Source organism: Alternaria hordeiaustralica (assembly GCF_023758085.1).
Source record: "Alternaria hordeiaustralica strain BMP 2776 chromosome Unknown scaffold_8, whole genome shotgun sequence".
In the NCBI taxonomy this organism is placed as follows: Eukaryota; Fungi; Ascomycota; class Dothideomycetes; order Pleosporales; family Pleosporaceae; genus Alternaria; species Alternaria hordeiaustralica.
In genome coordinates, this window is record NW_026056780.1 from 648,072 (window position 1) to 662,944 (window position 14,873).

Sequence of the window (14,873 nt, forward strand, 5' to 3'; positions counted from 1 at the left end):
GAAGGTTGTTGATTAATCTATTAGGGTAATTGTACATTTTAACCGGTGCGAGGAACACTCGCATCCGTGGTGATGTTGTAGTATCCGCGCATTTCCTTCCGCCCCCGATCTACAGAGGCTAGTTGCGAGCTTCTGGCAATGCAAACTGACAATAGAGAAGCAGGACCGGAATGGTAGGTGACCAAAGCCAGCTTAGGGAGCAGTGCTATCAGCATTCTTCTGGAAGAGTCGCTTGCGAGGCATGAAGATGCTCAAGACGAGGACAAGAGCGCCACCGGCAATAGTAAGGCTGTAGGTCTTGCTAATGGCACTGACGATAGCGGCAAGAACGCGGGTCTTCAACTCCGGGGATAGGTTCTGTACGATGTCCGATCGAGCACCCAAGATAGCGGCCTGGATGTCTGCTGAAGAGACATCAGTCAGGATGCCCTCAATCTTGTCCTGGCTTTGGTTGAGAAGGATAGCGTTGGCGATGGCCAGAGCAAAGGTGATGCCCACAGACTGGGCCAGCGTGATGAAGCTGATCGCTGGCGCAATGTTTTCCAGCTCAACAACTGCCTGGGCAACTGAAAAAGGCGCCTGGAGAAACATACCGACTCCAACTCCCATCAGGACCGTGAAGCCGTATACGCGAGCTGTAGCAGTCTCCAGATCGATTGTGTACATGAGGGCGGAGCCGATCACGACCAGGGCGCCGCCACCGAGAAACCATGGCATAACGTATCCTAATTTGGACATCAAGCCCCCATTGATGAAGACGGTGACCACCATGACGACGATATAAGGGAGCAATCGCACCCCGGCATCGAGGGGACCGTCGCCCTGAGTAAACTGGAAGAAGATCGGGACCATGTAGATGGGGACGAAAGAGCACGCTCCACCGGCAGCGGTGATACTGAACAGAATGAGCACCATCCGTGATCGGAAGAACTGCACAGGGATGATGCGACGGACTTCCGTTGTGAGTATGTTCCAATACTGTTGAATGCCCAAAATGATGAACAAAACACCGGATACGACGAACAGTGCGATGATGCGGCCTGAATCCCACGGATACGAGATACCACCCATATTGATGGCAACGATGAAAGTCGTCAACGCGCCGGCCTGCAGAATGGTGCCAGGATAGTCCATGTCGGCAAGTCGCGCGAGGAACGAGACGCCAGGCCGAGGATCCCTGCTGGGGATGAGGAACAGGTAGACTGGAGCGCATGCCGCACCGATGAGTAGGTTGATGTAAAACGCCCATCGCCATCCCACAGCAGACTCGCTGAAGGCACCTCCGATGACTGGGCCCAGGACGATGCCGAGACCCCAGGTAAAGCCGGTGCCAGAAACGTAGACCGGACGTTCAGACATGGTGGTAGTGCTCGCAATAAGCGTCATGCAGCCGACGTACAGACCAGATCCTCCTAAGCCCGTAATGGCACGGCCGAGAATCATCACGTTCATCGACGGCGCAGCGCCGCAGATGGCGGAGCCAATCTCGAAGATCGCAACATGGAAAATGTAGAGCCACTTGGCATCGAATTGGCCGTAGATGCGTCCCCAAAAAAGAGTGGTTACTGTAGCGCAGAGCAGGAAGCCAACACTCAGCCACGACAGCTGCTGGATGCCGCCGAATTCCTCGACAATGACAGACTGGAGGTCCGCGACAACCGTAGCGTCAAGTGCGTAGAGAAAGGTGGAGAACAGTATAGACACTACAGTCAGGTACCATTTCCAGCCAGAGATGTCGCGCGGAGGCTTCTCCGGTTCCGCCGTGCTGCCGAGATTGCCAAGCGTCCGCTCCGCTGGCTTCTCGTTGTTGATAGAACGCGCGACTGGTGTCGAGGAGGTGTTGGAATCCATGAAAAGCAGATAGGAACAAAGTTGTGGATTAGTACGAGTTGTTGAAGTTGAAGCGATTTAGAAACATGTTGTATACCACCCATATTGTCGCCCAAATAGAGCAGGCAACCTTGAGGTTGGTAATACTCTGCGGTTGAAAATGCCAAGGACCGTAAGATGTCGGCCGAAATGTAGGTAAGCAGCGGGATTACCAAAAGAGCCTTTCACCCCACAACCGAAGTCCAGCGGGCATTAGCTGACCGACGCGGATAAGCCACCAATATCGCATGCCCAAACTTAATAACAAACTTCGCAGACCCGACATCTTGCGATGCACGACTCCCAACAATGAGATGATGACCGACATGGTGATTGCCATGTGCATCATTCGATGTTGCAACCTCAGAGCACAGTCGAAAGCAGCTTAGCTTGTTCAGCCCGACAGTGAAGCACGACCATGCCAGTACAAACAAAGGGTACTGGCCTTAAATCCGATCTTGATTTAACTCCAGTCTTAAGGCCGAACTTGTCCACTCACTCGCCCTTGCTCAGCGAAACCACATGTTGACGTCGACCTTCGTTGGATCAAACTCAAGGCTTCCTCAACGAAACCCACGCCACACTAGTCGCTCCCTCATCACGCTTGCTTGCTCAATCACGATTCTCTTTCTCATCCAAGATGCAGAACACTGGCAAAAAAAGGATCGTTTCCTCGTGCATTCCATGCTACACGAAGAAACAAAAGGTGCGAACGTCTTGGTTTTTTGCCTAGGTTCTTTGACTGCGCGTTTCGAGCGCATGACTATACATCTAAAGATGCATAAAGTCGGATCGGTCTAATTTGATGTCTTCAATGCGTAGTGCAACCGTCGCTATCCGTGCGATCACTGTTCACGTCGTCGACGCCCGGAGGAGTGCGCATACTACCCTTCTCCGGCATTGCAAGCTGACCGCACGCCGCTACAAGCCCCGAGGATAGAGTTTCGTGACAATGGAGATGAACAACGCTCCGCAGTTAAAGATGCGCAATCGCAAGATAACGAAGCCAATGAGCGCGTCACTGACGCCGGAACAAATTGGAACAGCGCGAGACAGCAAAGCCCTGCCTCAGGCTCAACCGTCAGCTCTGTTTCGGACTCATTCGGATACTTCGAGTACAGCGAAAATAGCACCATCGCTTTGATCCGCAAGGCAAGTTCATCTTACCTCTAGTTGCGATATCCGAACGCGTATTGTAATCGACCAAATGTACTTCCTTTCTAATCGGTACTTGTTCAAACAGCTAGGACTTGCCAACGGCCAACACCGCGGTAACCAAGACGTTACCCAAGAAGCGTCCCCGGGGGTCTTAGAACAGATGAAGAGGATGCCGGATCGCCAGATTTGCGACTTTCTAGTCCAGCATTATGTTGATGAAGTTCACTGGTAAGTTTCCGCCCGCACTTTCTTCGTCATTCATCCGATGAACATTGGTCTCAGGCGCGAATAGAAGCTTTTCCACGCCTTACCTCTATCACCAAACGAGAGAAGGTCGTCCTGACGCTGATGTGCTACGCAGGAAAGACCAACTCGTACACCCGCCATGGTTCTTATCCCAATACCAACAACTTTGGAGCTCGGGAAACATATCGACTGTGTTCCACGTAGAATTCGTGGTACTCCTGCTGCGACTATGTTCGTACGCATCACAATTCCTCCCTTCACCATTCCATCCTATCGACCGCATCCGTAGCATGCTCCTCTCCGATATACGCACGCTGTGCAACGATGTTGCAGAGAAACTAGCCAACATTTGCGCGCAGCTATATCCTAGGGGCTCTCTACTGCGCGTGCAGCATCTAGCCTTCTTGGGCCTACGACTGCAATGCGAGGGACAAAATATGGCCTTCTGGGAAGTACTCAACAAAGCCGCCCTGGTAGCGCAGAGAATCGGACTTCATCGAAACCACACGGCCCATATGCCTGAGATGCATGTATTGGAACAGGAGATGCGACGGAGAGTCTGGTGTAATCTGTACATCTGGGACAGGTATGTGATCTTGGTGTCATTGGCTGATGCGGTCGCACATACAGTTTGTTGTTCTGACAAAACTGTATCATAGTATGCTCTCTCGGCAACTTGATCGCATACCTTTCCTCCCCGCCACACTGGACCCAGATGTTCTTCCGCGAATGCACCTTGCGCCCACCTCAAATGATGACAATGCCCCAGAAACTTTCTCAGGACGGTTACTACAGGCCCGTCTAGCTGGTTTCTGGCGCAGATTCCCCGAGACATCAACTGCAGAGTACGACGCGATCGCAGCCGAAGAACGGTACGAGCAATTCTGCTCTGAGTTCCTCGCCAGTCTTCCTGGCGCTTTCGCTCTTGAGCCGGACGAACAGTGGGACGAGACATCACGACACTTACCTCTCCAGCGGCAGATGTTGCACATTGCCATCTTCGAGAGTCTGTGCCAAAACTACCGTGGCTTATTGTTCTGTGAAATGAGTCAAACTCAAAGTCTTCCAGCTTACAAGCAAGTCCTGCTATCTTCACAAAAGAAAGCACTCGCTGTCGCTGCACTCAACGTGCTGGATGAAGTCTCGAAGCTACACGCTAAGCTAGGAGGATCTCAAACCAGATTCCCAGGTATCGTGATGCCGACATTCGAAGCCGCTGTGCTGCTAATAGCGGTGTGTGAGGACGCTGAGTTTCCAGCTGGCAGTTTAAATGATTCGATTCATACGCACAAGATGAATCCTCTCGGAGCAGGCACGCCGCATCTCACTCGCGAACGGTGCGTTAAAGCTACGACAGATGCACTCGCTCGCCTCTGCACACTTTCTCAAGTTAGCACCATGGCCGAAGATGGTGCTAATGCATTGTTCTGCCTCTTGAACGATAGAATCGCGTCAAATCCGCCAACCATGGTACCACGTGTCTCTAGCATCAGCGCGGGAAATACAGCATCACCACCGAGCATTGCAAATTTGCTTCAGCTCCAACAGTCGACGTCTATTACAACGCCGTCGATTGTGGACGCGGACCTACTTAATGACTATCTGTAGACCCCTTTATCAGACATCTCACCGGGATAGGATATGCCAATGCTGGTGTCTGAGCACAATTGTAATAGCGATGGTGGGCTTTTCGAAATCGCGAATGAGAATTGCGGTGTTTGCGGAGCGGACCCTACGCAGAGCATAAAACGACTTTGAGCTTCAATGCATTTAAGAGTGCTAAGATGATAGTACGAAAATGTGATCATCTTTCTGCCATTTTAGCTCTTTCTTCGGTACTGCGCTAATGGGAGCTTGAATCGGCTAGCGCCGATCACCCCCTGGTGTTCGCATGTGATATGCCAGTCCCCAGGTTCCTGGAAACCGTCGTGCAAACATCGTGGGCACTTTGTTTTGTGGCGCCATGCCTCGTCTAATCACCGCTCGCAATGTGGTCATATTCGTCAATATCGTCCTTCTCACCGCGCTCTTCGTCCATCTGAAGTTCGAGCTCTGGGACAAGACGGCCGCTGCGGCTGGATCGGCCAAGTCGCACCTTCCCGACGAACTCTACGATGAACAGCAGCCAGACGAGTCATCGCACAACCCGAAAGGGAAGCCGCTAAAAGCGAACGATGGCATCAAAGCGCGTCGGACCGCCGTCGTCGTCGCTAGCCAGAGTTCCGAGAACGCAACGTGGCTCGAGGAGTACTTTCCGCACTGGGAGAAGAATATCTACCATGTCGACGATCCGAGCGCGGAGCTCACGGTGCCGAAGAACAAGGGCCGAGAGAGCATGGTCTATCTGACGTACGTCCCCATGCATACTATCTTTCATCCCATGTCTAGCATGCTAACGATGGATGCGCGCGCAGCTACATAATCGACCACTACGCGTCCCTCCCCGACAACGTCCTCTTCATCCACCCCAACCGCTACCAATGGCACAACGACGACCCCGACTACGACGGCCTCCCCATGCTCCGCCACTTTCAGCTGCCCTACCTCGAGAAAGAAGGCTACGTCAACATCCGCTGCGCCTGGTCCCTCGGCTGCCCCAACGAGATCAAGCCGCTGGCGGAAGCGGGCGAACACAGAGAGGCCGTGCATGCGGGCGGACAGTATAAGAAGGCTTTTGAGAGCCTGTTTCCGGGGGAGAAGGTGCCGGATGCTGTTGGGGTGAGCTGCTGTGCGCAGTTTGCGGCGACGAGGGACAAGATCAGGGAGAGGAGCAAGGAGCAGTATGAGAAGTATCGCGATTGGATTATGGGGACTGAACTGGGGGACGCTATTAGTGGGAGGGTGTTTGAGTACTCTTGGCACAGTAAGTTCACATCCGCTACCCCGCGTGTGATGAGGCTCTGCGCGCTTTTTGCTTCTTCGATCGGCATGGATCATGTGCTAATGTTGTTGATAGTGATCTTCGGCAAGCCTCCCGTTCATTGCCCAACCGCGAAAGACTGCTACTGCAAGACCTTCGGCCTATGCGACCTGGACTGTCCGGATGCGGGAAGTTGTAAGGGACGATACACTTTGCCGCCCTACTCGAGCCTACCAAAGGGCTGGCCATATGTGGGATGGGAGGGCCAGGAGCGCCAACGCGCTGGTCCGGAACAGTGAGTGGATGCGCGTGGCTATCTCCGAGCTATCGTGTTCCCGTTGCTCTGGAGGACGAACATCCACGCCTACAGACTGGACCCCGCCGCGTCGCTTCACTATTCCGCTTCCGTCTCTATGGGCCGATTGATTGCATAGGTCCATGCGATGAGGCACATGAGCAATCGAGACGATCAGTCATGCGCGGCTGTACACGTTGCTACGTGCCACGAGGTTCGGAGCCTATTAGTTGGGCGCTGCAAGAACTGGTCAGGCCATACACTTTCGAGGCGTGTAACAGTCTCGATGGACCGACGCGATTTCCCAGTACCGTTCAGACACCATCGAAATAACGAGGCACATATTCATTCGTCGTCGTAGGGGCCACTTGCTGCATTGACGGCCACTCAGTCCTCATTCGAGTAGCCCCCTCACTAAGAATTTCCGCAAGCAGTGTCTCGATATCGGTTTGCACCAAACGGGAAGAGAGCAACACTTTGCGAGAATTGATTACATGGATAGCCGCATGTATACGATGCCCGATCGCGTACGGCACAGTCCACTACCTGCTGGGGCTCACTGACAGTCTCGTGGATTTTCAGGCTCTAATGCACTATCACCTGTAGGATTACTCCCCGATTCCCCGCTTTCCCGAGAGGCCTCGTCCAGGCTAGAGATTGCAGTGCGGGCCAAAGGCGTTGAGCATGCAGAAGGGTACATACCCGAAACTGTGCCTCAGGCTGTACGAGTACAGCACTGGACGAATGAGAAGTAGCCTTGATCGGCCCTGGACTTAGCCTGGCGGGTCAAGTGTTCTTGTCGAAGCCGCAACGGTCGTAGGACAAGGCTGAGTATGTACTAATCGTGCATGGATACGCACAGCATGATGGGGTCCAGAATCATTCGGTTTCGTCGAAGCGATATCGCAAAGCGTGCCGATCCATCAGTATCCCATAGCTAGCACTTAGTCTTGATCCCTTGGTTCATGGTTGTGTGGGGTTACTAGCAGGCTAAGAGTACCAGAAGAGCAGGGTTGTGTGGCGTACCTGATTTTGCCTGACAAGAGCAGAGCCGCATGCTTACCGCTAGTGGAACTCCACTGATGCGGCTCACATGGCACAACCCAACTCTTGTCGCACCCAACATCGTCGTATCTCGAGACGCATGCGACACGGCAAATGACCACCCTTGATCGGTATGAGTTTTGGAACACATCGTGGCCCCAATTCCACCCACAGAATACCATCGGGTCGACATAGCCTGTTATTTCTCAGCCTTCCGCCGACGCAACAAGGAAGTGCAACCAGGGATTACGCGAAATGCAAAGCGCTGACGCTATTCCCATGGGTCAGACTTTAACCTAGCATGAAATTGCGCCCTACTTGAGATGCGGCTCTGCAACTGCGAGGCATTCAAAGCCCGTGCTTTCTGCACATCCAGCGAGCAGTATTCTGCAGCTGACTTACGCCACCTACTGTTAGCTTGAAACCTTTTTCTTGTCCAGATCTCAAGATCTTGCTTCTTCTTAGCCAATTACTCGTATGGAAATTCGCTCACGTGCCCTATTTGCCTTGTCTCTATACATCTCTATCTCGTTCTATGACGACTTCCCTTGACCGGCTACCTTTTGATTTACTCTTCTGTATCACCTTCGATTTGGATCTCGAGGATATCGTTCATCTCAGCCAAACATGTCGACACTTAAGAGCCGTACTAGACGAAAGGACAGTTGTCAGGCGTGCTGTCGAGGTCAGATGACGCCAAACGGTCAATCTGCTTACACCAAAGGCTGACGCTGCTTATAGATCAACTATCCCCACACCGAGGAAGCGTCTTTAGCCCGAACAGAGAAGATTACCTACAAGCAAGCCTTTCAGGCTATCTATGACAGAAGACATGCTTTGTCAACTGCGCACCCGTTTTCGGCTCGCGTCTTGGGCCAAGGAAATAACTTTTTGTATCGACAGGGGACTATATGTGTTTTCGACGCTGGGGTGGTACACGTCACGGATCTCAGTTCGCGGAAGGAAGCTATCCCTCTCGATCTCCAAGCTATCATTCGGCCTGTTTTGGAGTCGAAGTTCAGAGCCTTTGGTAATATCAGCGTGCGCTTACTTTACTATGCTGATGAGATCCTCTCTATACATGCTATACCAAAGTACAACTCGGATGACAGCCATATATTCGCCATCAACACGGCTGCAAACCTTGCGGATGGACAAAGAGTGATCGAATCGGTGCGACTAAGCGAATGCTCTAAGCTTTTTGTTAGACATAATAAGCATTATTTATACTACGGCACACATACTGGAATCGGCGATGACGGTCATCACAAATGGGAGATTGAGGGCATCTCACTCCATGAAGACTTTCCGAAAACTGAACGCGAACGACCAGTACTGCTCGATAAGTTCCACGGATCTGACATCGGCTCCACCATCGCGTTCGAAATCCACAATAACTACTTCTACGCTGTCTCTAACCAGGGCACCTTTGAAGTGGAAGAGATCGATTATACTTCCTTCTACCATGTGGTCCGTTTTCCACTGGACAAACCGGATGACGTTCAGAAAGATGAGCGCCTCTTTCGTCGACAGCACAAGCAAGGACCAATCCACGACTCATGGACCGATCTTGCACTACAGCTTGATGAGCGTACAAACGAGACGGTGATTGTGGAGTCGCGTCGAGAGTGGGCTCAAGCATCTTCTCGCCAGTCGCGCACCTTCTACGTCACTAAGATGGACTTTCAAGAAGAGGACGACACCGAGGAACTATCGGATGAACTACTTGGGCCTGAGGATGATCTCTTCCTCCCGCTCATAGATTCCTCGAACAACCCCCAATGGAAACCAACACCCGATCTCTACAGCTGGAGCCAACACCCTGAGTTCTCTCCCACAGATCCTTCACCCCGTTCCTTCACCCTGTCCCGAACGAAATTTCGAGCCTACAGCTACCCATGCACCTCCTTCGTCGATCTGGTCGAAGACGACCGCTGCTGCAACAACCCTTCGCAAGCACCATGCCTCAGACTGCGAATAGGATCTCGCCGCGAACTAGGCCTCGCCTTCACTTCCACTCGCAACAGCACCAGCAACAGCAAAGGAAAAGCGCCCATCGACGACACCAAGCCCTCCTTCGTGGATACGCAAACACTCTACCGCCAGTCGCCTGTCCGCATGTGGCCTCCTCCCTCATCACGCTGTCCCTGCTCAGCGCGCCTCCACAACATACTCAACCCAACACTCCCCACCATCAACTCATCTTCCTCCACCACACGCAGCGTAACCGGCGTCCTCGACTCCCAACGCCTAGTCTTCATGATCAAGCCAGGGCGCACCTACGGCTCCAACGAAGACAACACATCAGGCAGCATCGTGGTCATAGATTTCACTCGTCCGCTCACGGCTACGGGTCCGACACCCTCAACATCAAGCTCATCGTCACTAGCACTGCGGCCATCGTCGCTGGCACGCTGCGATAGTAAGATGGGCGATGAGTTGGTGACGCCAAAGAAGTGTGTTGACCCGTTGGTCTGGCATTGGTCGGATGATTCAAAGGGGCGCTGCAGGCGAGGCACGTGTCAGTGAGTGGTTGGGGAGCGGGTTGCCGTGGCCTTTTGCAATTGGCAATGAGGAATTGAGTCAGTAAGTGAGGCAACGAACGAGGGAGTGCAAGTTCGCAGTTCGGTGCAGAGGTGTTGAGCCTCACAGTAGGCAAATGGTGCGCAGACCAGGCTTGTATCGGTTTACTCGGGGTTTCTATTATGGTCTTTTTTTGCCTTGCTGCACGTTCTTATACGATGCAGGTTATATGTATGTGCATATGCACGCCCTTTCCTTCATAGTCGGGCTCATATGGGGTGGTTCCGGTGAAGGACCCCGCACGAGGCTGCGTTGGTAAGAGATAAGGGTTGCGAGCACGCCATCGTTTCTTAGTATTTAAAAGTATGTTGTTCGTCCTTCTTTTTTATCGCAATACCCATATCTTTGCTTGAATTCATTCCTTTGACGTGGTATTGTAGTGCGTGTTTGAATGATACATGATGGTCGAGTGAGGATTGATTATATCCAGAAGCGCTCGGTAGGAAACTCACAGCGCATTAGTTGACCCATCGAAGAACACTTTTGAGAGTAAAGTTTGTCACGTACGTTGATACGTATTAATCTCCGTACTTCTTGCACGATATATCCCAAAGGTCGCAAGGCTTTGCAAAACGTTTACCATCAAAGCTGTAAGGCCAGACGCCGATGCAAATCCCCCCTTCCATGCGCAAACTCACAAGCAATGTAGCCTTCCTGTGTGAGCATAGCAGAAGCGAAGCGCGACAATCGATAACGCATCGATATTGGGCAAAGTGTCTTGATTGGTCTATACTATATGCCGCATCCGCATGCGTAGTCCATCTAAAAAGAAATGCTGCCAATGCCCAAAGCGCTCGTTTGGTATTAAGTCTAGACTCGAGGATCGCGACATGTGAAAAGGGAAAAAGAAATGATGAAAAAACTGACGGTGTGATGTTTGTTTCGCCGTGGAACTCCAAGCTATGAGATAGATGTATGAGGGAGCTTGGTTTCTCTCCAAGATGTGCCTAGGCAACGACACAAAAGGTGGCCACTGTATTCTGACAGCACAAAATACAGTGGATTACTCAACGTGTCTGATACCCAAGGTACAACTGTCAAGATACGAGCTCCGTAGTAGGAAAAGGTGCAAAGTGGACAGAACAGCCTAGTCGGTCCGATAGTGGAGAAGTATGTACAATCGAAATGAAGTAGCCGCGGTAAGAATATCGGGCAGTATAGTCGGTAAACGCAGCACCGGTACGTTCTTCACCGCAGACTCGAGCGAAAGGTATGGCGAAGAATGTTTCCGGTGAGAATGGTGGAGTGATGACCTCGCGAAGTTTGAAGACTTTGATGGACGGACCCACTCCGTTGGAAGCATGCACATGTAAAGTAGACCGCTCACGGCCGACTTTGTCCGGCAAAATGTTTTCGCGGTGTGCATGGCCTTGTCGCGGTGGTGTTTGCCATGGTACGACGGATCTGTAGCCAAGTCGTATGGAAATTATAGTTCCATTCCGTCGAGATCTCGCATCACACACGCCATCTGCGCCCGTTTCGCGGCCTCGGCAAGCAGCGCAGCCTGGTTGAGGTAGTTTGTAGTCTCAGCAGCCGTCTGGCCGGCTCCCGACCTGTTCGGTTGGTACTCGAAGCTGTTCTGCCGTTGGGCCTGCATGCGAGGCTGCTGCTGCAACTGTTGCGACTGCTGGTTCAGGGAGCCAAAGTACTGGTGGTTCTGGGGGCTCGTGGACGGCGAGACGGGCGGTGCAGATTGCGTCGAAGAGCGGGAGGAGGCGTGGCTTGAGGCGGACGTGCTGGTGTAGCTTGCGGCTGGGGTGCTGGAGGACTGGAGGGCAGAGAAGGCGGGTCGGCTGGGCGCGCCGTAGTGTTGTTGCGAGTAGTTGGACATGGCTGTGGGAATGGCTGGTAGGGTCGTGACGGAGTCCTTGAAGTCTTCGATGGAGGCGAGGAGAGCAGAGGAGTGGAAAGGGTGTAGGCAGTGGGTGAGGCGAGAGTATGGGTAAAGTAAATATGGACCCGTGGTAGCTCGATATTACCCTGTATTGGCGATCTTCTGCGCGTCACCCGGAACAATCCCAGCGAATTCGTCTAGACGTGTGCAATAAAGGCTGAAGTCGGGACAAGGTGAGGCAAAGCAGGATACAGGCAAAAGGAAGGTGGAATCGCCTGCAAGATAGGCAGCACAATCCATGGCTTTACTTGGACCGCGGCTCAGACTGCTAGCTCGTGAATTTCGTCACAGGCCAATCTGATCTGCCGACGCTTGCCATCGCATCGAGACGCCAGGTCTCTTTAGTTTTACGCGGATTGCCTCTTGCAGACAAAGCATTGCTCGCCCGACTCGCAACATGCCCGTAAGTCCTCGTTGAACCTTCCCCAGACTCGCCTACTGACCAGGGCAGCTCGTTTTAATTTCAGGTTCCACCTTCCCCTCCATGCTTTTCCCCCGCCATCGAGCTAACCCACCCCCGAAGGCTTCCCTTCCGCGGGCAAGACCACCAGGGCCCTCCAGCTAAAAGAGTATTTCGAGGCCAAGATCGCCAGTTCGCCTCCTGATGCGCGCACTTCCCGCCTAAGAGTCCATCTCATCAACGACCAGTCGCTGGGCGTGTCGCGCGCCGTCTACCATACCGCCAAAGCCGAGAAGGATGCACGTGCGGAAGAATATTCCGCCGTCAAGAGAGTCTTGTCGCGCGATGACATCGTTATCGCCGATGGCTTAAACTACATCAAGGGCTTCCGCTACCAGCTGTACTGCGAGGCCAAGGCTCTGCAGACTCCAAGCTGCGTTGTCAGTATACCGTGTGCGCTGATGGGATGCACGACTGACAGTCCTAGAGCTGCACATAGGCACGCCCGCCGAACGATGTCGCGAGAACAACAAGAAGCTCTTGGCGGACAAAGATACCGACGGCGGCTATGAGGAGGACGACTTTGAGAACCTCATCTTCCGGTATGAGGAGCCCAATGGCATGACGCGGTGGGACAGTCCGCTGTTCATCGTCATCGAGGAGGACGAGAAGCCGCCGTGCGACCAGATATGGGACACCATAGTCAGCAGCGATGGCAAGATGAAGACTGTCAAGCCGAACCTTGCGACCGTGCTGGTGCGTACTCCAGTTCTTCTAATGTGTTGAGATGCCTCTAACACACAGCAGAAACCAGCGACAGAGCAGAACTACCTCTACGAGCTCGACAAGACGACCTCCGATATCCTCGCCCAGATAATGGTCTACCAGAAAGACCACCCTGGTGAAGGAGGTGGAGAGATAGCCGTTGCCGATGTCGAGAAGCCCATCGAGCTCCCTGCGACGCCAATGACCCTCCCGCAACTCCAGCGGATTCGCCGCCAATTCATCACCCTGAATCGTCAACACAGCTTCTCCAAAGCACGCATAAAGGAGGTCTTTGTCGACTACCTCAACGCCGAGTTCCTGCGCTAGACTGGCGATGTCGGAGCTATGTGGAGCAATGTGTATTCGGATATGCTTTCATGCATCGCGACAGTGGAATGTCAAGGGACGAACGGAGAGACTGCATGTCGACAGCTCAGCGGATACCGAGATGTTGGCACAATTCTCGAACGTTCTCCCAGCGACGACGCATAACACCTCTCCGAATTCTCCCGACCACACGATACCCCTCAACACCAGCTGTACGCCATAATCACGTTCGCAACGATGATTGGCATCCCAGTCCCTGCACTTGCAACAACATGGTGTGATCACGTCTACCCACCCCGCATTTCCAACGCCCATGCGCTACCTGCTACAAAGGGCCGACCCATCACCAACATCAACCAGGAATAAGGATCAAGCCTGTTGGACCTGTCAGAAGCGAGTGAGGGAAACTTTCTCAGTTTCTTTTTGTGATTGGCTACAATACCCCGATTAGCTCTAACCCCCTCAATACGAATGTAGAATATGTACATCATGGGCAACAGATCGCGATGTATGACGTGTGCGTAGACTCCGATCGGAAAAGCCAGCCAAGGACCTTGCGTCGATCATGACGCTGTGCATCGTGATGTCTTGCCCAAAACTGTTTTCTAGATTATTGGGTGAGAAACAGTCCAACTGAGCTGAGTTGTATGCATGCAGCCTCTATTACATGCCGTATACTCATGTTTTACATCCTTAGCGTTACGCCACACCATCTCCACATTCATCAGTCCCTTCCAGGTTTCCCCCTCAGTCATCTCCCGACATACGCCATGGCGTTACTAGGCGGCTGTCTCAAACACACACCGATCACGCAGTATGCCTCCGATCGCGAAACCCTTGCATCGCCGTCCCCACTTACTCCCAAGCAAGAGCAAAAGTGGAAAATGGAAAGCTGACGCCGAAATGGGCTGAGGCTGACAAGCCCCCGCATATTTCTCCACGTGCGAACCATGTGGGTCGCGCAGTGGGCTAGCTGGGGTGCGGGGTGTGTAGCTGGTAGGTAGGTAAGGGTTGTCGTCGTGGTAGTGGGAGGGTGTGTGGCTGGAGACGCACGCGAGGGGAGAGGTAGGACTTCCTTTCATCCGGCGCGAAGGTGCATGACGAGGGCGGGAATTGCCGAGAATCGGAGGGTTTGGGATACGGTCATGTACGAAGAACGAGATTAGATGCTCACGACGATGTAGAAGCAAACTGGCGAAAACAATTGAAGGTAGTGAGTTGGAAATGTTGAATTAAATTAACCAAGACTATGTACAAAGATTTCCATTGGAAAAAAAGAAAGTAGCTCGTCCCTCCATCCCAATTCCCATCGCGGCTCTCTTTCGCTCAGGCCAGAAGCGTGGTATCTCAAAAGCAGCAAAAGCCCAACCAGACCCGTGTCGTCAACAGGTGAAGGACCCTCAACCCTATGCGCCAGACACCCAATCTCCAT

At 52.8% G+C, this 14,873-nt stretch overlaps 4 protein-coding genes across 4 annotated transcripts; 3 read left to right on the plus strand and 1 right to left on the minus strand.

Moving 5' to 3' along the window:
- Positions 1-5,057: 5,057 nt before the first annotated feature.
- On the plus strand, positions 5,058-6,432 carry J4E84_005073 (uncharacterized protein; the record flags this gene model as incomplete). The annotated part of the gene is made up of 4 exons (XM_049387673.1): positions 5,058-5,063; positions 5,186-5,622; positions 5,688-6,136; positions 6,230-6,432. 4 exons carry the CDS (start codon positions 5,058-5,060, stop codon positions 6,430-6,432), a joined length of 1,095 nt encoding a protein of 364 aa, XP_049244651.1.
- Positions 6,433-9,149: 2,717 nt separating this feature from the next.
- Positions 9,150-10,001, plus strand: J4E84_005074 (uncharacterized protein; the record flags this gene model as incomplete). Its single annotated transcript, XM_049387674.1, has 1 exon — positions 9,150-10,001. The coding sequence occupies one exon, from the start codon at positions 9,150-9,152 to the stop codon at positions 9,999-10,001; it is 852 nt and encodes a 283-aa protein (XP_049244652.1).
- Positions 10,002-11,481: 1,480 nt separating this feature from the next.
- Positions 11,482-11,886, minus strand: J4E84_005075 (uncharacterized protein; the record flags this gene model as incomplete). The annotated part of the gene is made up of 1 exon (XM_049387675.1): positions 11,482-11,886. The coding sequence occupies one exon, from the start codon at positions 11,884-11,886 to the stop codon at positions 11,482-11,484; it is 405 nt and encodes a 134-aa protein (XP_049244653.1).
- Positions 11,887-12,346: 460 nt separating this feature from the next.
- On the plus strand, positions 12,347-13,441 carry J4E84_005076 (uncharacterized protein; the record flags this gene model as incomplete). Its single annotated transcript, XM_049387676.1, has 5 exons — positions 12,347-12,352; positions 12,401-12,416; positions 12,473-12,793; positions 12,837-13,105; positions 13,157-13,441. 5 exons carry the CDS (start codon positions 12,347-12,349, stop codon positions 13,439-13,441), a joined length of 897 nt encoding a protein of 298 aa, XP_049244654.1.
- Between the last annotated feature and the right edge of the window lie 1,432 nt (positions 13,442-14,873).